This window comes from Taurulus bubalis, assembly GCF_910589615.1.
Source record: "Taurulus bubalis genome assembly, chromosome: 3".
Lineage (NCBI taxonomy): Eukaryota > Metazoa > Chordata > Actinopteri > Perciformes > Cottidae > Taurulus > Taurulus bubalis.
In genome coordinates, this window is record NC_136591.1 from 25,398,296 (window position 1) to 25,423,152 (window position 24,857).

At 41.7% G+C, this 24,857-nt stretch overlaps 1 protein-coding gene across 1 annotated transcript; it reads right to left on the minus strand.

Moving 5' to 3' along the window:
- Window positions 1-388: 388 nt before the first annotated feature.
- ppp1r13bb (protein phosphatase 1, regulatory subunit 13Bb) lies at window positions 389-22,836 on the minus strand (the record flags this gene model as incomplete). The annotated part of the gene is made up of 18 exons (XM_079215537.1): window positions 389-2,579; window positions 2,840-3,039; window positions 3,610-3,776; window positions 3,883-4,016; window positions 4,118-4,255; window positions 4,345-5,105; window positions 6,014-6,467; window positions 6,673-6,806; window positions 8,941-9,069; window positions 9,633-9,825; window positions 10,186-10,350; window positions 10,507-10,706; window positions 10,883-11,057; window positions 12,286-12,387; window positions 16,342-16,412; window positions 17,510-17,629; window positions 18,477-18,624; window positions 22,669-22,836. 18 exons carry the CDS (start codon window positions 22,834-22,836, stop codon window positions 2,538-2,540), a joined length of 3,501 nt encoding a protein of 1,166 aa, XP_079071663.1. The 3' UTR covers window positions 389-2,537.
- Window positions 22,837-24,857: the final 2,021 nt, after the last annotated feature.

Here is a 24,857-nt window from a genome sequence, read left to right on the forward strand (position 1 = left end):
GTGCTCTGATACGTTGCTTTTTTCTGTGTTCACGCGAGGGAAAAATTCACCGAATCCGATTGGTCCAATTTCATATGAAGTCTTTTCTCATTGGTTAAAGAAAAGACGATCAACATGGTGTCAGGTGCCATGCTGTTAAACGTTCAAAGCTGATTTAAAAGCAACACACATATTTTTTAACTCCCCACTGACTGTTAATTTATTTCACCTCTTGAGGGAATCGATTGTCTCTCTATAGCAGTTTGTTTGGTCAAATTAGACCACTGGATTCACAAGGCCCACTACAGGATCAATGTCATTTGGGACCAACAGAAGTGAGTCTCTGTTGGTAAATACTTTCAACAGTTTCTCCATTTTCACAAGTCAAATGTCTTAAGATACAACTGCTTCTATGCAAGTCATTTATGGCCGTGTTATTATAGAAAATGAAAAATTCACAATTCATAGAATGTAACACAGCATTGTTTTGCTGATACAACACTGAAAGACATCAGTCATGCCAGAGCTTCTGTTTTATTATTCACATTTACATAATTAAATCTGTGAGTACAGCGTTTATACAGAAAGCCCACTTGTTCATACAGCAAACATATAGCAAGTCTCCTCACACTATGTACAGATTAAGCCATGATAGAGCCTGGGCCACTAGCACACTTGGCATAACACTCAGTCACTCAAGGGTCAGAACAAGTTGATGGACTCTAGATGTTCAATGATGTGACATGTAACACGTGTATGAGTGTAACTGGAATGGTGAATACCTGAACGAGGGCAGCTGGAGGAAGAGAACTGGGCGAATTCAGGATTGTCTGAAGCAAATTTACATTTCAGACACATTAACCTTCTCTTCAGCGATCAATACATTTTGCCCATTGCAGAGAGATTTTTCCAATATTGTACTGTGTTTTTGTTTGGTACGCTGCTTAAATGAAGGTGATGTTTGTAGAGATAGAAAATAGAAAGATGATCACTAGTTTAGTGGTGGAACAGTGTCAGCAGCACCATGGTGGTCCTGAGATTAAGTGTTTCAAGTGGGGTTTGTCACAGAAAAATAACTGTAACCGTAGATGACCAGAGACATACTCAGCAGTTAGTAGAAAAAAAACTAGGTCTTTGATATAGTGTTAGCTTTGTCTAATTTGGTAAACAAAGTTTGTAATATGGTTTGGTTGATGATTTCAGTGTTTTTGAGGCACAGTGTCTAGACTTCATTAATTATTTACAATTTCTCCCTTTCATGGTCTTCTTGCCATGTTGTCAAGTTAAAATTGTAAATCTAATCAGGTACCAGAAGTCAGAAAAAAAATGAATGAATCTTTGAAGTGAGGACTAGCTTATTTTAAATATTTTAAATATACGGTAAATTACCCAATAACACCGTCAACAACTAGCATATTTCTGTCTCTGTGGAGCTGATTTTTTCCAACCTTTACCACTGGGGAATATAAAAGTATAAAACAACTTTTTACCCCCCCAATCCCTAAATGTCGCAATACCTTAAGTAAGATATCTTTTACATTTGTACCTTTATATACACAAACACTCTGCAGATGTTGTGCGTTAAACAGCTTCTCAATCAACCTTTTTTGGTAAAGTAAATACTGTTCGTGGCCTATTTCCATCACAGTATCTTTCGGAAACTGCAGCATTTGTTCATACTTAGGGATCACCAGATTAGCAAACATACAAACTCAGTATTTTCACACAGTTTAATAGATCTTGAAATCCCACATAACAGAAGAACTGGATTACCCTGCATCCAGGTTCTGAACTGATGACACTGAACGAAAAAACAAGTCTTCAAATGATGTTCATGACAGTGTGTGATCTGACGATCTAAATTCATTTTTGCTTTAATATGTTGGATTTGTTCTGACTGGCCCGTGTAGTTTAATACTTAGGATTTACAACATTTTATTTTTTCTAGAAGGACATTAAACCAACTCCCGCGAGCTGTTAGTTACTGATTGGAGGGTAATTGTTGAATCTATATTTATCTTTGGTGGTTCGACGACAGCAAAATCAAAACACAGAGCACATTTTTCTGTGCAAGGGGATCAAAATTGCATAAAATGTACTATAACTCAAAGTCAATTTCACCAATAAAAATCAACATCGCCTCACCATGAGAGATGATTTTCCAGTCACCGTTTAGTGTCATGCAACTGGGGCCACCATAGAAACTCATGGCTGCAGGAAAATACTGAGACACGGGTTAGTGTTTTATTCTTCAAGTCGATGAATCAGGGTAAATCAAGTCGGGACGATGACGGAGCGATAGGTTGAAAGGTGGAGAGAGAGAGTTGGATCAGGATGGAGTGGTTGGAGAGATTTTCGCCTTTGGAGTGCTTGGTGTGTGCTTTTGTAAATATGTGTGACGTAGTTTGGTGCCCACTGCTTCAGAGAAAAAAGGATTTTGTAAGAAGCAACAAGGCCGGGGAGGTTATGGCCACAAGGAGAAGACAGAGCACCAGGCCCCTTTGTTCTCTGCTCTTGGTTTTGTCACTAGTTCAGCTGATGGCCAGAGGAGTGAGACGCTATGCCAGGGAGCGCTGACGAGGCTTGATTCTGGGATAGAGCTGCAAAGAAAACAAACAGAAACAGGAGATATGGTTCACATGACTCATTATTATTATTATTCGCGTTTGGCACTGACCTCCCTCTCTCTGTGTACCCGTGACTCGAATCATTTCAGATTCAGATTCAAACAGAGAATATCAACAACAACCAATAACATCCAAGCAGAATTAACACATAGGACCATGACAGTTTAAATTAATCATACTGGTGAGCTGATGGAAACTGGACAATTGTGACAATTCATATATTTAGTTGTTACCCCCAGCAGGTTGCGAGGCACGTAGCCCTCGTGGTCCTCAAGTTGCGCCCACCACCACTCTGTTTCACTGTCGTCCTGTCGCCGCAGAATAGTGATGGAGTCCCCCTCGCTGAACGCCAGCTCGTCCTGATTCTGAGTTTTGTAATCCCACAGAGCATACACTGTCCCCTTGTTCATTACACCCATCTTCTCTTGAACACCTGCGTTAGAGTTTCAGAATAGACAATATCAGTATCACACCAGAATCTTTAGAGACACATTCATCTTAAAAGGTTAAAACCAAATACTTTTTCTAACTAATACTAATATGTATTACAGTACCGAGGTTGATTTGCTACATGTTTGGTTTTTGTGCAAATCTCAATGAATTTTGGACGAACAGAGATGGAGGGATAATGACCAAATTCTAATGTTGAAGTGAACTAGCGTGCATCTCTACCTGTGAGACTTCAGACTACTGGACCACTTGGATCCTGGCTGAGTACATTCTTTAAAGAGGTTTCTCTGCAAGATTACTATTGTATCTGCTGTATTAGGGCTACTAGATTGTTAGTCTGTACCTTGAATAAAGAAAGTAGCACTTTAGTAGCACTTACTTATAGCACTTTGTAGTTTTGCTTTCTTGAAGAAATTGTACTTTCTTGATTCTTGTTGTTCTGAGTTTGTACTCAGGGTTGAATGCACTTATTGTAAGTCGCTTTGGATAAAAGTGTCAGCTAAATGTAATGTAATGTAACTAGTCCTTTTAAGACTGATGGGTTGTTTCTCACCGTATAGAAACTGGGAGCACTGGATGAAACCCTCTTCCATTTCCTCGCATTTATCTGCAGCAGTCTCCACATCACTGATGGTGCTGGCAAAGATGGCAGCCCCCGACTCCACCAACACCTTGCAGAGATGAACACTGTTGCAGGAGGCGGCACAGTGAAGCGGAGTCCTGTTCAGGCAAACGAGAAAATAAACAAAACATATAATTGGAAATGGATACAACAGAAAAAAAATCACCTGAACTAAATTTCTTACAAACGTGTGTCATCACTCACCATCCATCACTGTCTGCGGCGTTGACATTCACACCGAAATCCAGCAGGAACTTGACTATGTGGTGGTGTCCCGCACACACGGCATTGTGCAGGGGTGTGATGCCCTCGTCATTGGCAGTGCTGGGATTCTCCACCTGGAAAAAAAAGAAAGACCCAGATGAAAAGATGAGTGCTTATCCTTAAGTGCGTGCAATTGCAAATAAATCAAAAGTATACTCACACAGTCGTGACATACCTCATAGATGATCCTCTGGACGAGGTCAAACTCTCCTTCCAATGAGGCATCCAGCAGGAGGGCCAGAGGGTTGAACTTCACCCTGAAGCCGTGCCCAGTGCGCTCAGAGGTTGGCTTCTTCAGGTTTGTGCGCTTCTCCTGTGAAGGTGCACGGAGACATGAGTTACTTTATTTATTTGACATCTCTCTTTATATGCAATAGTAGTTTGTGTCTCCGTATCGCTCACCAGGTGTGAAGCCCCTGTTCCGCTCTCTTCTGGAGTGGTCACCTCTGGCACGGGGCTGGGCAGCGACGCCTCAGAGATTCCCATGTTGTTATTGTTGTCGTCTTCTGCGTCCTCTGCTTCAGCGAGGTCCAGTTCTGGTGGCGAGGGCAGCGGCCTGTTGTCATTAGCGTTAGTAGATGGAGGTGGAGCCTCGAAGCCCAGCTGCTCTGCCCCTGGTGGTGGTAGCGGCGCCTCAGAGGGGAGGTTACCATTGTCTGTGTCTCCCAGATATGCGGGAGGATTGGCTGGCTGGTAAAATGGCGTTCCATTACCCGCACCGTTGCCACCTACTGATCCACTGACTCCATTTCCCTCGATGCCTCCTGCTAGAGTGTTGAACCTCTGGTAGAGCAGTTTTTGGATGTTAGGTCCGCTGGGGCCCTCTGGTTCTGTGATGGAGCTGCGCTTCTTGAGCGGTCTCGGAGCGTTTGCCAGCTTTTTACGGAGCACCTCGAGATCAGCGTCACTTTGGTAGCGCAGCGGGGAGTGTACCATGGGTGTTAGCTTAGTGGGGCTGAGAGGTCGAGGGATGTTCTCCACGCTGGGAGGAGGCGCTAAGGGCTCCGGGTGCTGGAAGAACTCATGATCATCAAATTCTCCGTCCAATGTGTCCTCACCACCCGGGTGGCCTTGGAGCAATGGGAAGGCCCCTCCGGCCTGGACGAAAGAAGGCAGAGGCGAGGGGGGAGTCGAGCTGGGGGTGAAGACAGGCTTCCCATATACTGGAGACAAACAGAGAGGCATTATTTTCATTACAATATTAATTCAACTGCCAAACATTTTTTTAATTTATCGTAAGATAGTCTCCAGTCTAAAATGTCAAAGCCCATCACTATTTCCCAGGGCGACGTCTACAAAATTATAGTTATTTTTTCACAGTTCGAAACCTAAACGTATTCAGTTTTAAATGACATATATCAGAGAAGAACAGGAACTATATTTGAGGCTGAAACAAGTTAATGTATAGCATTGTTCTTGATACATGATTCAAAAAGTCAAAATTGTTGGCAATATTTCTTTGTTAACCACGAAACAAATTTCAGTTTGTTTACATTTAAAACTACCGATCTGAAAGATACTTTTAAGTAATTTTACTAGAGATGCACCGGTCCGGCTTTTTCAGTCTCAATACAGTTACAGATCTAATTAATACCAGTTTGTAATTAATAAGATGTATGCAATACAAGAAGAGACTGAGATTATTATTTTATGTGTAAGGCAACATGAGGCTGGAAAATAGTTTTCTTAACTTTTTCAAACAAAATGTAACAAATAATTACATAAATATAAATGCACTGAATTATTATCAAAATAATGGTATCTGATAACAGATCAGCCTCATTGTCACCGATACCTGATCCTGCAATTTGAGTGAGTAATGGATCAACATCAGTGCATCACTGTTTCACAGACCAATTTAACATTTTATTAATTTCTATCTCAGAAGACAAAACTGGATGTAGCGAGTTGCAGCAATATTAAAAGAGACACCATATCGCAACACAGAACATGCATAATTCAAACTATTACTATCAAACTATTCAATCATGGGGAAAAAAAAAACACATTTGATTTTTTGCCTCATATGTCCACAAAAGGCCACACAAAACTCTTCAAACCCAGCTCTTACCTGCTTTGAGAGCAGGCTTGAGTGGTTGGCTCTTGCTGCCTGCTGCCTGCTGAAGGTACATGTGATAGATGGAGCTGGAGTTCATAGTAGGTGGGCCCTTTCGGGGCGACTGAGGCCGCGATCCTCTGTCTGGGATAAAGGGGCGTACTGCCACAGCGGGCGGGGGATCCAGTCGCTCGCTCAGCCCAGGAGGGAAAAGCGGTGCATTTGGCTGGTAGGTGGGACTTGGCGGCACCGAGATTCGCTGCTGGATCTGCTGGGAGGATGAGCCTGTGGAGGGGGGCACGCGGGGCCAAGCAGGCGCTGGCAGGTTTGGGAGCGGGCGAGGAGGAGGTGCATCCTTGCGCCGCTCCAAGGAGCTGGCTGTGTTTGAGGAGATGAGGTGGGATCCATAGGGAGGGGGCTGTGGCTTGGATATGGCAGGGGAGGACACAGACATTTTGGAGTCTAGCACCTGTGAAGAAGCATAAAATCGCAGATATCCATCAATGGGGGGAAAAATATTTTGTCCAGAATAATTAGAACTAAATCTTGGGTTAATCAAGACACTATGACAGTTCATCTCTAGCACAATCTCACATAAAACAGTTTTCTTATAGATTACATCAGGAGGTTCATAGCTACAAAACACTGGACGGATAAGAAGAACAAAGACGAACCTTTTCTGCATTTGGAGTGACGGGGGAGCCTGAGGGAGGGCTCTTGCCCTGGCTATCCGCCCCTGAGTCTCGTCTCTCAGGAGGCTTGAGAGATGTGTTGGTCTTGCCTAAAGTAGGCCAACCTGTATCATTAGCTAGGGAACAAACAGGACACAGTGAGTGTGTTGTAGAAGAGCAACGAGTGACTGAGGTGGTATGAGAAGCACAAGCCCGTTCTACAATTCAGGGGAGTGACAAAGCATATCCACTAGTGGTAGGTCTAAATGGTAAAAATGTTCTATTTTTCCCCATTTGAAATGTGTCACTTTGTGCAATTAACCACAAAAAGTGGAATATGAGTGATGGTATTTCAAGAACATGAGTATGTGTAACATTTTAATCACACAGAACACATCTCTGTACCATTTTGACCTAGGACTGGTATTGAATGGAGGGTTCAGGATTTTGAGCAGCCTATCCTATTAACTAGACACCATTAAGAGACATTTAAACTCACTGAGTGTTGCCTTTTTGTCAATTTTAGTTTTGCATATTTTACATGCATGGGAGAATCAAACCTCCTCCCTAAATATCATAAATTCCTGTAAAAAGCTCTATCACTTATAATGCCACAACGGCATTGGTAATACATACACACTTTGGTCAAGAAATATGAAATTTCCCATAGACAGACATCTTCTACGTGGTGACTTTTCGGGGAAGCACTTACATTTTTTCCGTCTTTCTCTGGCAAATCACAAAATGTCTATTAAACAGCTAAACAGCTCACACTAAATGTTGCAAGAGGAGCTATTGATCAATAGGATACAAATCCTGAGCCTTCAGTTCACAGCAATGATGGCAATGAATGTACCTGCATTAGTTAGTATTTTGCTACTGCATACTTGTATTGGCGTTTTTTAATTTAATCACTTTTGGTAAAGCGTAACTAAATTGTGATTTAGTAGAGGATTCAAGGACTGCAAGTACTGTTTGTCTCCAAGACAAAACAGATTACTTGACAAAAATATATGGATTGTATAGGATTAAAAAGGATGCAAGCATAGATTGAAAAGAAAGAAGATAGATAAAGAAGACACAACAAAACAACAGCGAGAGTTTTGGCACAATTTCACAGGAATGTGATCGTGTAATATCTCAATAACCAACTCTTTACAGACCCAAAAAGTCTCAAAGGTCAATTATGGCTATTCAGATTTCCAATGTGCTTTTTAACACCTACGATAACTTTAAATAAACAAACAATACAGTAGATCTACATAAATGGGACTGATTGGGAAATCTGTTTAAAAAGCAGCTTTCAATCTTTACTTACATCGTGGTAATAGTCAAGCAGTTCAACCAACACGACAAGAGTAAAAGGAAACAGCTTGAAGTGGGTCTTCACAGATTATCAGGTGTGATGGTTGCTAAGTGAATCTGATGACATTTTAACATGCACAAGTTAATTTCCTTGTGCATGTTAAGTGTTTGACAACTAAAGTGATTCTCACAGCTCGGTTGTCGTGCGAATGTGGAGTGATGGTTAAGGTTAGGCAGGCTGGGGATGTTACAAAATGAGAACAAAACCCATGTTTTGTGTGTAAATTTACGAGGCACTCAACTCATTGAACCTTCTCAGAAGTGTACAAACACAGACAGGGATCAGCAGTGCTTTGTCAGTGACACTTTCTTCAAATGAAGCATTATGTCAGCTACAAATAAGGGCATCACATTTCTGCAGATGGCAGCAAAGTGTTTGAAGATGGCCCCCCACTACTTTGACGTCATTAGCCAATCAAAGGAGGAAACACTCCAAATGAAATGTCAACACGTGCTCTTACCAGTTTAGGAGAAAAAAAGAACAGGCTCAACGCTGCACTGGCATTAGAGCTAAATGATGCCGAACAGGGATGCTTCCATCAGTCAGCCATTGTTCATGTTAACCAGGCACAGATGCGCATCTCCTCATCAGATTCCTCAGTTGCGCATGTCAGCTTTGAGTTGTCTGGTGGAGAAAATCTCTTCCATTGAATTTGTTTTGTGGAGAATTAAAACATCAGTTGGTAATAAGACTGTAGGGGGGCTCGGGCGTGATTGGGCAGAGCTTATTTTGATGATCTTTAATTCATTGATGATCTTTAATTCAATCGGACCGCTATGATATTTAAAAGATGAGGATTTTGTCTGGAGTAAAAATCTCCAGGGCACGCTGAGGATCCTGTGCTACAATCGAGAGAGAAGGTTCAGTAGGTGCCATCCCTCGTTAATGCAGCACTGTGCACTCACGGGACGTGCCGTCAGAGCCAGTGGAGGCTCCGGTGCCCGGGTGTGATTCTGGAAAGGCCGGGGGTACCGGGTCCACAACGATGTCTAAATCAGACACCTTCCAAGGGCCGGGAGGCTTGCGCACACCGTCTGCCCGAGGAAGAATTGCCCCCCCACCCAGCACCCAGTGAGACAGAGACGTGACAAAGAAAGGACAGCACCGACAAATGAGAGAGGAGGATAGAAGAGGAAGGGAACCCCAGTATGCACAACACGGGCAGAGAGAGAGGTTAGAGAGGAAGGAAAAGGAAATCACAGAAATCAAGTGCAGGCAGAGAATTAACTGAGAAGTAAGGTTGGAAAAAACAGTAACAGTTGGAGCCCGGGAGGATATTTCATACATGCAAGATGTGTTACATTTGTAGAAAGACTTCGGCTTCTGGGACTACATGTATCCAACCTACTCTGGAACTGAATTCAGACACTGCTTTCTTCGTCAGGGCAAAACAAAACAAGGAACTCAAATCTTCAATTATAACTACAGACAGTGTATCACCTGGTTTCCACTACTACAGTTGTGTTTTAGGGTGTGTGGAGAGGAGGGGGGGGGGGGGGGAGAGAGAGGGAGGGGGCGAGAGAGAGAGAGAGACAGAGAGAGAGAGAGAGAGAGAGAGAGATGCAGTGCAATTGTAATTTTATGGGTCTTATCCAACCTGACTTGGTGCGGCCATGGTTAGCTTGGTTATTAACACCCAGAGTCTGAGGCTTTAGGGGATCAGCTGGTATGGTGTAGCCTCCTTCTTGTCGACCCGGTACGGGAACCTGGATGTACGGCCCGACAGCAGCAACGCGGCCCAGAGTACCAGGAGCTGGCTGTGGAGAGGGAGGCCCGTTGGCTCGGTTAAGCTATAAGAGTCAGAAAAGATTCAAACATTAGGAGTGTTGACAAGGGAAACAATCAAGATGTAAAGGAGATATGTAATATATTCAAAACTATTTCACATGGAGTTTCCAAGTCAGTAGAAATTATTTCTTAAAGTGAATAGTTTCCTCATTGCAGATGGTTTACGGAGCCCCCAAAGGGACATGAGGAAGTTTCTACGAAGACTTGAAAAGCTAAAATAATTCTCCTTTAGTATGTCACTTGTAAATTGAACATTTGTTTTGTCTGGACTGACTTCTCACTGGGACAAGGGACTTTTTGTCAGAAGCATTTCCACAAAAAGAGTCTGAATGATGAGATGTGTTGAGCGCTCTTAGTCTTACAGGAAGGTTTTCTTTTTGACGTGCCTCAGCTTTTTTCTTGTAGAGGCGTTCCCGCAGCTCGCTGATGCGCTTGTCCATGAGTGTCACCTCCATGTTGCGTTTGTTGAGAATATCCTTTTGGTGCTTCAGCTTGTTGTTTTGCTCCTGGTTCAACTTGTTCCGGATCTGTAGGCGATAAATGCAGATTCAAACACACGTACAGACTCACGACAACAGTAGGCACTGCCATCACTGTAGTCTGGGATGAAATAAACATAGTCAAAAATAAAAAGCTTTCACTAGATGTCATCCACAGTGCCAAGTGTCTTGTTTCTACAATACCTGAAGCTCCTGGTAGAGTTTACGGAGCTCTAGGGCAGCACCGCCGGTTACTTGGCCCCCCAAGGCGGTCTGTATGCCGTTGAGCTTCCCCCTCCGCAGGTCCTCCAGCTGCAGGCTGAGTTGCTCCACCCTCAGCACCGCTGACTGTAACTCGACCTGTTTCTCCTGGAACAGGCCGCTGACTTGCTCAATCTCTGCCGCTGGATGTGAGAAACACAGAAACCAGCTCACTTGTAACCAACGTATTCTGCGACTTCTTTAAAATTAGCAAGTTAGCTCAAACTTCCTTCCTAACTCTAAATGTGAACGCACTAATAACATCACCTCATACCCAACATTTTAGACATTTGTGGCCTGATATTGAAAGTATACATACACAAGTTGCCATTGATGACCTTGCTGTAGTCCACCTGGCCTCTCATGGCCCGAATCTTCTTGAGCTTTGCCTCCTGGCTCTCCACGCGATCCTTGAGCTTCTGCAGTTTCTCGCTCTCTGAAACGGTTTGCTGCTGACGTCGCTCCTGTTGCTTCAGGTAACGCAAACGTTGCTCCTTCAGAAGACCAGACAAAGAGTTAAACGTGTTATAGGCAACAGGAAAACACAATGTGCCAAAATGATGTCAAACTGCATCCCACAGTGCCAAGTGTCTAAATATTAAAACCAGCAAAGCTTACAAGATATCTCTGTGGCAGACCTGCCCTGAAACCAGGCTAAATCTTTCTACTGTATGCACTAAATGAAATGCTGTGCTGTGTCAAGACTGGGTCAGAAGACTTCATCTCTCCACCCAACTGAGAACTGCTCCAGTTTAGGTCCTAAAATAGGAAATGACAGGCCCAGGTTTCCAAATGACTGCAGGGCTTCACGCAGGCCTACTTTTTAGACACCACAACAAAGGCAATAAATAAATCTTTCTATCTGCGGTTCTACAGTGGGCTTCGTCTTGCATGACTGATCTTGACTGATCAGAACACTACAAGCACGGTGGTCAGATTTAGTTGGGGCACTGAAAATCCTGGTAGACTGGTTGTGTGAAGGTTCTTATTCCTCCCATTACTTGGTGGAATCTCCTTTTTTTTGCAATTGATCTGAGAAAGGTAGTGTCCTTGGTCTTCAAAAGCATGCATAATGTACACGCTTGAGTAAACACTGCAATGTTTGTGCATGAGTTTCAATAAAGACGGTATGAAGTATGAATTCTGACAAACTGGACAATCCTAGCACAGTGACTCATTCTGCCGCCCATCTCATTTGTTACATAATGGTTTGCCCCAGTTTCGGGTCATGATGGGCCTCTTTGGATCTTTGGAGTAGTGCAACAGGAGTGCATTTTCTCTTTAACAGAAAGTTTCATGGCTGTGTACTGAACTCCTTCAAATAATGATCACCTCTGTACGCGACACAAAATGGAAGAGATGGCACGCTTTGATTGATCGGGCTTTAACGGATAGTCTGCCACGTCCCTCAGCCAAGTTACTGCAAAAAGTATTGTCTCGTCTTAGTCGTCTAACACAGAGAACATCTTAAAAAGCAAAACTATTGTGTGGGCTCCCAGAGAACATAACATTTAGATCCAAGGAATGGCAATTTTCGGACATCATTTTTTACATAATTCTATGGTAGTGTTTCAGTTGATATTGCAGTTTGTGGTGAGCGGACAGGTGTGCCCTCTAATGTTCTAATGTAGGTATAGTAAGAAGCATATTTTGAATGAAGGACCATTAGAATATTCCGGGTAATGTTTAAGATAAGATAAAGTAATAAAGACAAGACTTTACCTTTGCAACGAGCATCTGCTGCTGAGCCTCGATTTGCTGCTGCTGCCGCGTGGCCATCTCCTGCAGCTCTGACAGCGTGAGCTCCACACGCTGATTCCCCACCTACACAAACACACATATACACAAGAATTGGTCAACAACACACTGAAATCGGAACAGAGACTGATGATACATAAACATTTCAAACAGTAAGTGCTTGATGCGTGCTTCTATATTATTAAACACCACTGAAAGTTTGCATTCATGAGGATAAAAACTAATTGAAATGGCTATTTTGTACATTAAGCTTAAAGCAGTTAGCCCCTCCACCCCATCTTCCTCACACTAAAAGAAGCATTTTATTTAAATAAGGCATATTTATGTTTTTAGCCCTGTGGGAGCTGCTATGAATACGATGATAAGACTCTTCCACTAGTCAAAACAATAACATTTAGAAGATAAACAGTTCAAATCCAGTATCAGTGATACCTAAAAGCTCTAATGGTAGTTTGGAGAACATTAGATCCCATGTAGAGTTATGGATCTTTGTGACATTTATGGAAAAGATACTATTAAGCACTTTTAAGGCAAATATGCAGTCAATAGGTGCAAAAAAAACATATCCAGCATGAAAAGTTGCACAAGCTAAAAACATTACATAAGAATAAAAGAAACAAGTTATGCAAAAGGCCTTTTGCAGAAATGGTTTTAAAAGATTTCTGATTTCTGCAGCCAGAGGCTCAAACAGCAAGAGACTTAACAGCAGCAGCAGAGTCCGGCTCTCTGGCTCTTCTTCTTTTCTGTTGATCAACTAATCCTTTCAGCTGTAACTATAGCAAGAAGAAAATAAAACTCTACGCAACTAATACATATAAAAAGGTGTAGGGTTTATATAATGTAAATCAAACTAGTAGACGCAACACTGAAATTGGCTTTACTAGAAATGAATAAAACATTCAACATTTTCAATGAAATCCTCCTCTTGAGTCAGAAATCAGCACCCATGTTGTTCGAGAGCACACAGAATAAAGGAAGACTGGCGATCGCATTCACACATTCCAACTTCTGAATTTCCTAAAAGCAGCTGCTGCCGTCAATACACTGCTCTTCAATAAAATAGCATACGGAGAGAGCAGCTAGTCCTGGAAACTGAAATACTGAAGTGCTTTAAGTCTTTCCCTTTTGGAAGTGTGTTCAACGAAGCAGGAGACAATGCAGAGAATGTTCTTTTTTTTTTTAGGAATAGTGGTTCAGAAAGGGAGCTTCTTAAAAATGTAGGCATAGAGAGGATGGTGACATGAAAAAAAACAGATAATATAATTATGTCTACATGAAATAGACAAGACACACAAAGACAAAAGTATTGCATGCACTGCTCTTACTCAATTAGAACAAGCAGACATTTTGTGACTCATCTTGTCTGAATAAAACATGTTTCTTTTTGTGAATAATTTGACTTTAGTAATACACGCCATGCCTCATCTCATCTCTTCAAAGACACTTTGGCACGGACACTACGTTACCTTTGTCCGTGTGACTCACACAGCGGTTTCCTACCTGGCATTAGTTGAGGCATTTAGATATGAGTGTGTCGAGGAAGATTCGGAGGGGGGGAGGTGACTCAACCGAAGCGAGGGAAGCCACTTGTGCGCGCGCACGCACGCACGCACGCACACACGCACACGCACACACACACACACACACACACACACACTAAGGCAACACTGCATCAGTGACAATGCACCCGAGAGAGAAACACGCACTCACTGACGGTAGATTACGCTACTCGCTCCATCTACTGTATAGATAAGTGCATATCTGAAATGGAGAGCAATCCATGATTATGGCTAAAATATCCCTCATATTAATACAATAATCATCAGGATAACCTTTCAGAATAAAAATTTTTGGTTATTCATGTCTATTACTTGTGTGAACATTTTCTGAAGAGCAGAGATCTTTGTAAAAGCTGATTATTTGATCAACGGGGAAACATTTGTTTTGACTCTTTTATTAATAGCTTAATCTTGTCATTAATTTCTCAGATAGTAAAGTAAAGTTGAATTTTTAAGTATTATCTGACATTCTAGAGACCAAAGGGTTCATCAAGTAATCAAGAGATAATGCAAATAATTATTATCTAATTGACATGAGCATATATAGAGCTGGTACTGCAGTTATAGCCATTACTGATTAATATGTTGATTATGTTCTTGATGAATCAATTGATGTAGGTCAAAATGAAAAATAAAAGTATTCCATTTGCTTGTTTTGTTTGACCAAAAGTCAGAAAGCCAAAAGATAGTCAGTTAACGATGATAAATGGTATTGAAAAGCATCAAGTCTTCATATTTGAGATGCTGGAATCGGAGCATCTTTGGTATTTCTGCTTGAAAAAAACAAAACAAAAACAAAAAAAAACACTGAAAAGATGTGTGATTGATTGCCAAAATAGCCGCAGATTCATTTTTTTGTTGACTTATCATTTCAGCGCTCTGCAAATGAAATGATATGTCTCAATGCTGCCAATACGCTGTTATCATTAAGTCTGCATGCTAAAATTGTGATTTTAAAGAATATTGAAAATGCGTGTGATGTGCGTTCCCTGAAGGCCCCTCTGTTCTTTACGAGGCAGCGTCCCTCTCAGAGGATGATCAGCACTGCGTGGTGGAGAGGAAGCCCCTGGGGTTTGGGCAGCAGCCCGTGGAAAAGCCAAAGCAATGATCCTCTTAGGGCCCGTTATATCATCCAGCAGGCCGACTGATATAATCCTCTAAATCAGATATTAGGAAGAAACTCGGACACAACTGAGCCTCGGCACTTGGGAGGTTAAGCAGAGCCGACCGTGCAGCCGATAATGTTGAACCGACACTGGAGGTAAAATAGATGTTTCATGCTTGGTGTGGGTTTTATATGTTAGTAACAGGATACCGACCGTGCTTAAATCGAGCTTGTTGCGTGGAGAGTTGAACAATCGCAGATTTCTAGATCCGTAAGAATATATATTGCCCTATGATACTTCCTCGACACAAACGGAGTCAAAAGTTCGGGGTTTTCAGGATAATAACAGGAATGGCTTCTGGGTGCTCTTGTACTACAATCTTTTTTGAAAACAAAAACAACAACCCTTCCACTTCCTGCTGCTCTTGATTCTTTCCTCCACCCTTAAGGTTGAATTAGTTACGATTCCTTGACCGCAACACTTTGCTTTTGTGAAATCTGGGACAGATGGTCGGGGAGAGAAAGGATGCCAGAGGCTGCTCTTATCAGAGTCATTCATATCTCAGAGAACACACGTCCTAAAGCGAGAGCTCAACATGCACAACAATGGGTACACCTGACGGGGAAATACTGTGTGGAAATGGAGCACGTCTGTATCACCAGAGTCTGTGATGTTACTCTCAAACACCGGTTTAAAATCTAAATCACGGATCCACAGATACTACCTGATTATTTACAAGAAGCTGGGGGTCTGGTGATCCACAGACACATATCTGGGGGTATGCCTGTGCACACCGAGGGATTTCATATTGGCCTATGGACCTGGTTCATAGTACATTTATATTTTAACATCATTTAGACCAGCGGTCCCAAACCTTTTTTTTACGCCACGGACCGGTTTCATGTAAGACAATATTTTCACGGACCGGCCTTCACAGTGTGGGTGATAAATATGACGTAATAAAGTGATAAAGACAATTTAAAGTGCATAAAAATACAACTCACCATTACACCGAATTAATGGGAGCCCTGAGCTTGTTTCTCTGCAACATGCCGGTCCTATCTCGGGGTGATGGTAGACAATAACACCCGACGTGTGTTGTTTATGTCAAGTCTACTCCGTAACTTAGCTAAACCTTTACGTCCCGTCTAATTTAAACCCGCTCACAAAGACGGATGTTGGAAATAGAAGCAGGTTTTCAGAGCTTTTTTGTCGATCTCAGGATATTCTTCCTTGATTTTAATCCAGAACACCGGCATTTTTCAAAATAGAACATATTTCCGACCTTGATTTCTTTTTTTAATTAAAAAAAAGAATGATTTAGCTGATTTAGATAATAACTCATAAAGTCTCACCCCATTCTCACTGTGCTTCTCTCCAGTGTTTCCACTTCTGCAACTCGTCTGATCCTGAGACTGCTGACTCCCTGCAAAAAGAAACAGTCTCCATCTCAAACACAGGTAGGGCAGAGACGCAATAGTGTGCACACACACACACACACACACACACACACACACACACACACACACACACACACACACACACACACACGAATAGTTTCAAAATTTCCTGACATGATTGCTCATGACAGAAGCATTTAAGAACTGGGCCAGGCACTGATGACTAAAGCCACCTAACTCAAACTCTTTTACAAAAAATGTTGGATGGAAAGATGAGAGTAAATTATTCAAATGTAAAAGGAAGAGATTAACACCCAAAAAAAAAATTCTGCTATACTTCTAAAAATCACCAGATATATTGATGGCACCTTTGCTGCAAACATACACCATCTTAGTCCGTTTCCAAATTTATGTAAAATATGAATCAGATCAGAGTCTCATCAGAATGAGTTTGTTTCTCTGCCAACTGTTAACTTTGTGTGTACTTCCTTTACACTGTATGTCTACACGTGTGAACTGAGTTCAATTCAACTCCAACGAAAGTATTAATGTGCCTCAGTGAGCGTCTGATCATGTGCACGGCAGGTCTCACTGACTGATTTTAAGCTTGGATACATTTTACATCTGGATTTTTACGTGTCTATACTCCAGCCAAACACTTGTGCAAAAAAGATTAATGGCAATGCATTGTGTGTGTGTGTGTGTGTGTGTGTGTGTGTGTGTGTGTGTGTGTGTGTGTGTGTGTGTGTGTGTAGGAAAATGGGCATGTAAGCACGATTCCTTTAACATGCCCCGTCAAGTATCAATTAAACTTCAGGAAACAGAAACATTGACTGATGTACCGATAATTCAAAGCTTCATTCATAACTTTGACATGTCTATTGATTTTGTTCAAACCTGCAGATAAAGATTAGGCAACCGCTCATGTTTCTCTGTGTGCGTGTTATAGCTTCTTCACACACACACACACACACACACACACACGAGAGAGAGAGAGAGAAAGAGAAAGAGAGAGAGAGAGAGAGAGAGAGAGAGACAAAGAGAGAGAGAGAGAGAGAGAGAGAGAGAGAGAGAGAGAGAGAGAGAGAGAGAGAGAGAGAGAGAGAGAGAAGACACCACGCACCTTGATCACTGCTCTCCGTTGGTGAATCTTCATGCCGGAGGAAGAACTTTACTTCTTGTTTCCGAGGCCCCCATTTCTGCAAATGTTCATACATCATGTGTTCGAAGGGGATCGCTCGCTCTACAGAGACAGAAAAGTACAAATTTGTTAAACGATGATGTTTTGGGGTGCCATTGAAATGTATTGTTATTCCTTTATGCTGTCATCTGTCTATTTGTTGTTGGGGCTATCCCTACAAAAACTGGGACCACTGAGATTGATGAGTAACTACTATAACTTTTTTGACATGTCAAGAGGACAGCACTCTGTGGGCCGAGAGACAAAGAGACAGAGACAAAGACAGAGAGGTTTTAGGAGGTTTCGGGGGCAGACGGCTGCATTGTGAGGCACTAGCCGAACACGATTGCATAACGTGGGTTAATAAAGCCCTTGGCTGGGATGTTGTTTTCAACAGGGGAGTGGCCCCTCAGCAAAAAATGCTGATAACACCGGGTGTGTCAGCACGACTGTGGTGATGAGCAAATCCTTTGGACAGAGTAGAATCTGTTGTGACAGTGCTGTGGACTGTACCAACAAGAACGTATATTACTGTAGTGTGATAATAGCTGATGTATTTTTGTGAATAAATACATTTATTCTATTTGAGGGTGTGAAACCTTTTCCGTATCTATGGCTTCTCCATGATTTTCCTCCAGGTAGTCATGCATGGCCCTGCTCACCACCTGAACTTTCTTTAATGACGTTCTTGTTTTTACATTAATGAGGAAGGCCAAAGGCTACTGCTTTTTATAATTAAACTCTTGCGCATGTAAGTGAAGTGTCAAGCTCAGTGATAATGGAGTTTCAGATTCATGCGTTACTGGTGACACCCACTTTAACACGGCAGTGCTCTTATTTTCCCACAAGAAAATAAGAGCTCTCCGCTCTGAATTCTTTAGCACGCAGCGCTATTTCAACCACTTCTCACCGTTGCCTCTCCAAACCTCAGCCAGGTGGCAGCCGCTCTCGCCGGGCTCTTTGCAGAACTCAACGACATCGCGGCACGTCGTTTCAGGGGTGATGGGCACCTCAGTCACAGCCTGTTCTCCGTCACTGAGGTACACCGTCAAAATCATCTGAAAGAGGAAAATAATACAAAAGATTCAAACACAGAGGCAGATTATAATGCCAGAAACAAATTTAAAGATGTTATTCCATGTAAATGTGCTCTGAATATATGAGGATATTTGAGATATACAAGAAATTAGAAAATACATCATTGTCGGATGTTGTGGTTAAAGGACAAACACTGAGGGGGGAAAAGGAAAAAGCCCAGTCTGCTCAATGCGACATGTTGCTGTCCACCAGCAACAACTGTTAGTTTGAGCTGCTGGTGGGCTCATGTCTGTGCCTGCCACATTTCTGTTTACTATGATTACAGCCTGCCATAGCATTGAAGACTGTTTAGCCTAGGAGGTAAGACATAGCAACACAAGCCCTCACAGGCTTCTGTCTGTACTGTCCCATAGCAGTAAAAGCAGTAAGACAAAATAAGCAGAGATAACAGACTTTTTTCTAAGTTCTCAAAAAACTACTTTGAAGATAAGTTGAGTAAACAGATGTCTGAGGCAACTGCAGATATATCCTTAATATATTTACTCCTAAATGTGAGCTACTGAATTGCTAAATGTAATAGCCTGGAGCCGGAGGACACGAGGAGGACTTAAATGAACCTCATCCTAAATGCAGCATCTTCAAGCATTCATCTGAGTGTTCAGAGGGCTGCAAGCGCTCTGTTGTACCTGCAGCTATCAGACCGTACAACACTACCCATCTACATCCTCAGCTGACGAGTACGATGACGAGGCAAAGCGGCAGCAATGTATATTTGATCTTTGGACTCACATTCATAAAATACTGCTTCCATTGTGTGTGTCTTCAGCTGGAATACAAGGGTTTGTTCATTTCAGAATGTATTTTTTAAACATACCAATATTGAGATTGATTTAGGCCTACATTTTCTGTAAATGTAACTCTAGGCCAATTTGCTTGTCTACACAGTAGATGCAGATAATTTTCTTTACTAAATGAGCTTCTTTCTAAAACATCACTGGCCCCAATTATACATAGTGAAGGAATCCTCTTAATCAGACAACAGTCTGTTTTTTCAGTCAGATTCATATAGTAGTTTGACAAACAACTGAGATATTATTGTAAATTTAATTTTTTGAGTTTGTATATTAAACATAAACATTTTCGACATCAATGAACTTGTAGTGGGCATTCTTTGGCATGTAATGGACTTAATAATGCAATTAATATGTCAGCACATTTGCTCCATGTGCATCTATCTGGAAAGTAGATCATTTATGGGGTTGTGAAAAACCTCCCTTGATTTGTTCATGTTTCACAACATTGAAGCATATTGGATGTTGTAGTGACTTTATCTAATTCCAGCAATTAGCACCTCGGCTGGAGGAGGGAGATGACCATGTTTTTTTACACGCTTCAATGAGGAGAATCCAGACTGATTCACCGTTGGGTGAGGTTCATGTTTAATTCAGTTTCCGTTTGGCAGATGGATTACCTTTATATGGCAATCAAACTGTGCGGCGATATGATGCCTGACTGGGCTTTCTGGTGTGGCTGCCCAGTGAATACAAGCGTGCGAGCGGCAAAAAACGTGCAATCTCCCCGTCACATCATTAGCCTGTTGTACCTGTGCCCAATACCCGGCACAATAATCCACACTGCCACCGTCAACTTTAGATAAGGCCCCTTATATAAACAGCCATAAATACATAGACATAACTAATGGCGCCTACAGATGTAATTCGATTTTCCTTTTAAACTAATCAGCAGACAGACGCTTACATTTCGCACACACACACACACACACACACACACACACACACACACACACACACACACACACACACACACACACACACACACACACACACACACACACAACGATGAAAGCTGGAAGAAGGCAGACAGAAATCCTCAAATCCAGATGGAAGATTTAGTGCAAAGTATTGACTCACTGGGTTAAATACATCTGTATGACATGAATTTGGGATGAAAAATGTGGAGGAAAAAATATGTTTCATTTTCTGGGTAAAAACTAGAATGTGTAACCTAAGATTAGTTAACGTATTTGTTGAATAAAGCCATAATACAGGATGAGAGAAGCAGTGAATAATGTTCTCTCAAGTGCTTTTTACACAAATAAGAGATGAATATATGCCATCAAACTCTGTTATGTTGAAGGATATTTGAATTAATTTGTCGTTAATACCAGTCCACTTAAGCTTTGACTTCTTTGCTACAATAATTAGATGAGAACAAACCAAACTGATTAATATGAACTCTTCTATATCCAGGGTCACAACACATCTATGGTGTGTTTTTCCAACTGCCAGATGATTTTCATTGTTTTCTGTGGCACAAGGCACTCTGGGGCGTGTTACGGTGTGCCTTCCTGTTTTATGTGACAGGCCTCAGTTTGTGTGTCATTCACTACAGATAAACGGGACTGGGAAGAGATCACAAAATAAAGTGCAGAGAGCCAGAATGGAGAATATGTCTACAACAAAGCCACGGTTTGGAGGGAGGTTTAGAAATGATATAAAAGTTGGAAAAGACAGATTTGTATCTCGGCCTTCGTGCATGTTAGATGCGACTGCGAGTTCAGCTGGAATCTGGATTCCCTTATGTCAGCAGTTTGCTTTTAACCTTCACCTTTCAGTTGTTGCTCCTGCTTCACTAGTTGAACATAACGGAGCAGTTGAGGCAAAACAAATAAACAGTTCAATTATGAAGTAAAGACAACCAAGTAATTGAGCCTTAAAATGAAACTACTATACTATTATATAAGGGCTTTGTGAACCTACTCTTGCCATCTAGACACATAAACAGCACTTTGTTTTCATATGGCTCACAGTGTCAAAACATCTACAATGTCAAACCTAATCAATGAAACAAACCCTTCAACTAGGACTACATCAGACCCACGAAACAGTTCACTTTGTTGAGTGAGTACAAAATATTTCATGTATCAGCTGCATTTCAGGTATTTTACACGTGAATCATTTAGTAGGTGCTCCAATGCAACGTGCGAGTTTCATTGGTGCATAGCTGTATTTGTGGCCTCAGAGTGCATTTGCGGTGCTACAATAATTGTCAGTTCATATCGTATGATATCTAAGTTTAGTCACTGAGCTATGTATACATTATTACTCCGGGAGTTTCTCCGAGACAAAGTGACTCACCCTTTAATATGCAGCTGTGTGATTCATTGACATTTTCTGCAGCAGCCAAACTGAAACAGTATAATCACTTGTGCTCGGGAGCCTCTGCAACTTAACTCGGCTGATTGTGAGTCTAAAAGCTTATATTTTGGCAAACTCAAACCATATATGATGCAAAGGTGCTGGATCTGTGGCACTTATGAGGCAACGCTGTCCATCCATCTAGGATGTCATGTTGCTTCTTATAGTGTTATTAAGACCCACGACAGACTAGTAATAGATGTATTTTTTGATACCTAATCTGTAAGAGCATTAACATAAATAAATGGGGGGAGAAACAGAAAAAGAGTGTTGTAAGTAAGGGACTAGTTATGGCTACATTTGACTGATAATTACTTTGCTAATCCCCCAGGGGTATTGGAGTGCACCCAGCTGGATAATAAGACAACATACTATAGGACAAAAAATAGTGAACGCAAAACAGACCAGTGAGGTCAACAACATCAGTTTTAATACATGATGCCACAATTTGAATTAGTTATAGTGGAAAGATTCTGCATCCTTACTCACATTTATGTTTTACGATAGTGCTCAATGTTAGAAATACAATAGCTCAGAAAATGTAATGAAATATCCTAACAATAACATAAAATAAAAACCATCATAATCTGCACTCAAATCTTGTTTTCTATATGACGACACAGACCTACATCCTTCAGAGCAGAACAAAACCTTCAACTAATCAGGACACACAATTAACCAATCAGAGAACATAACTCAGGTGCAAATTCACAAAAAGCCCACACTGAATTCTACCCTTACATAAATAAAGACTACCAAATGAGGTGAATATGTATTCAGAGAGTGACAGTGTAGAAAAGAGAAACTCCAGTGATCCAGCTGACTGACCACTGGAGGAATACCGACCGCCCTCACTAAGTTGCGTCTGCCCATGGTCTTGGCTCTTCTGACCGCCCTCCGTTTCCTCCTGATCTCCTTCTTTGGTGGTCGGTGGTGCTCCTTTGCCCAAATGGGGTTTTCCTTGGAGAGGCTAACAAGGCTGCGTAAAACTATAGTCACAAACCTCTTCATCATAGCGCTGTCGCTCATGCAGGCATGCAACTCAAATTGTTATGCCATCCCGAGCAAACGTCTGAAACTGACAGCGTTGCGCGCATTTGAAAACTGCTGCAGAGGAGACTTGGGAGGGAAAAAACACTTGCTGTATGTGTAATTCAGGGAGGGAGGGGGGGAGAGAGCGCTAGAGAGAAACAAACAGTAAGAGAAAGAGAGAGAGGGAGTCACAGGGTGGTGGAGGAGGGTGCCGATAAGTCCTTCTATTGGAAAATTGTCCTCTGGATGTGCCAGTAGCTGCAACACCAATGACTCCCTGCTAATGAGAATACTTTGGCTACAGCTGTGACTGGCAAGCAGGTCAGGGCACGACCATGTAGAGGCAAGATGGGGGATCATCCTTCGACTGTATGTTGGCTGCCTGTATTTAAATAGAAAAACATACAGTTTCTCTCTTGCCTGATCCATAATGCTAGCTAAGTTGGCATCATCTGGAGATTGGGGCATTTATCATTTAATTCTTGAGACGGAGAGAGGGATGCTTGGCTGGCCTAATCTCCAGTAAGATGATTCAAACAGTCATTTCCTATCACAAATCCCGTCATCCATTAACTCACGAAGAAGTACCCATTATGAAGAAGAAAGATCGAGCAGAAATTGCCTCTATCTAGCAGCTATCAAGCACAAACTTATTTTATATTTCATTCTTATCAGGATTTGCTTATTGAAGAATAAGAGAAAATACGAATCTGGACAAAAGCATGGGAACGTATCAAGTTCCTTATGATTTAATTTGCTGTTTAAAAAATGATGTGTCCCTTTGTTTGAAAGTTGACTAATGTGCATGAGAGGAAGAAAGCCATATTAATATTGTATACTTCTTCAACCAATAAGAAAAGACTTCAAGCTGTTTAAAAAAATAAATACTTCACTATTTTCATCTTTTGACAGAGAGTTTAAAGAATAAAGGTCGAACAGCAATAGTAATACATTAGACTTATGGTATGTTACTGTTTCGTAACAAGTGCTAAACTGTGACGGCCTTGCTGATGTCATTTTAAACCAGCGTTCATCCAAAAATGAGATGTAATGTTTACATTTCCTGTAAATAAAGCTTTGCCCAGTTCGACTGTGTGAGATTAATGCTACTTGACAATCTACTCAGCTCAAAAGTTCCCCTTAACAACAGAGCATTAGTCGACGCAGCCACACAGACCTAGATCTGCCAAGGTCTCATTGGCTGCCAGAGTCACGCGAGACCCGAGTGCAGGGCTGCCTCTCTGCTCCACTGGCTCTTTGACTCTGATAGCCTGTTGGTGCCACAGGGTACAAACGTCTACAGAGGCTCCTGCCGCAGTCAATCCTGAGAACTTGACGGCTGTACAGAATATGGAGTTACTTCAGTGTTACATTGTACTCCTGAAAACCTACAAACCTCTCTGAAGTTGTGTTGACAGTAATCAAAATGTCCCTGCGATGCTGTATTTTCAACCGACACATAAACGTCCAGAAAGATAAACAGCCAAGAATCACTTTCATTTATGACGACACTTTGCTGATCTGAGTGTAAACTTATCCTCCATCTGAGTTCATGATCCCATCCCTGGAGGCCAGGACGGCTGCATTCACTTTTCCCACAATTCACCACTGCATTCTCAGCACAACAGATAACAAAAGAGGTCCCAACAAAGCAGGACTGCTATAGTGTTTCCAATCAGGTATTCTGTTCTTTGCATCTCAGAGCTTCTTGAACCATAACACAAGAGAAAAAAAACACAATGAAAATAGTTCTTGACTTAACATGAATCTGTTTATGTATCTGTAACTACTGTCTTAAATACAGCAATAATTTAGTTTCAACATTATTCAACACAACACAAATGCATTATTATTATAGAGTAGTGGGTGTGAAATTAACCTGTCTAACCTATTCTAATATACAGGAGAAATTGTACTTGTTCAATACTGCACATATCTGTGCTCAAAGCAAACAGACTTCAGATACCACAATCCTATGCCATCCAGTTGTAGAGATCTGTTTC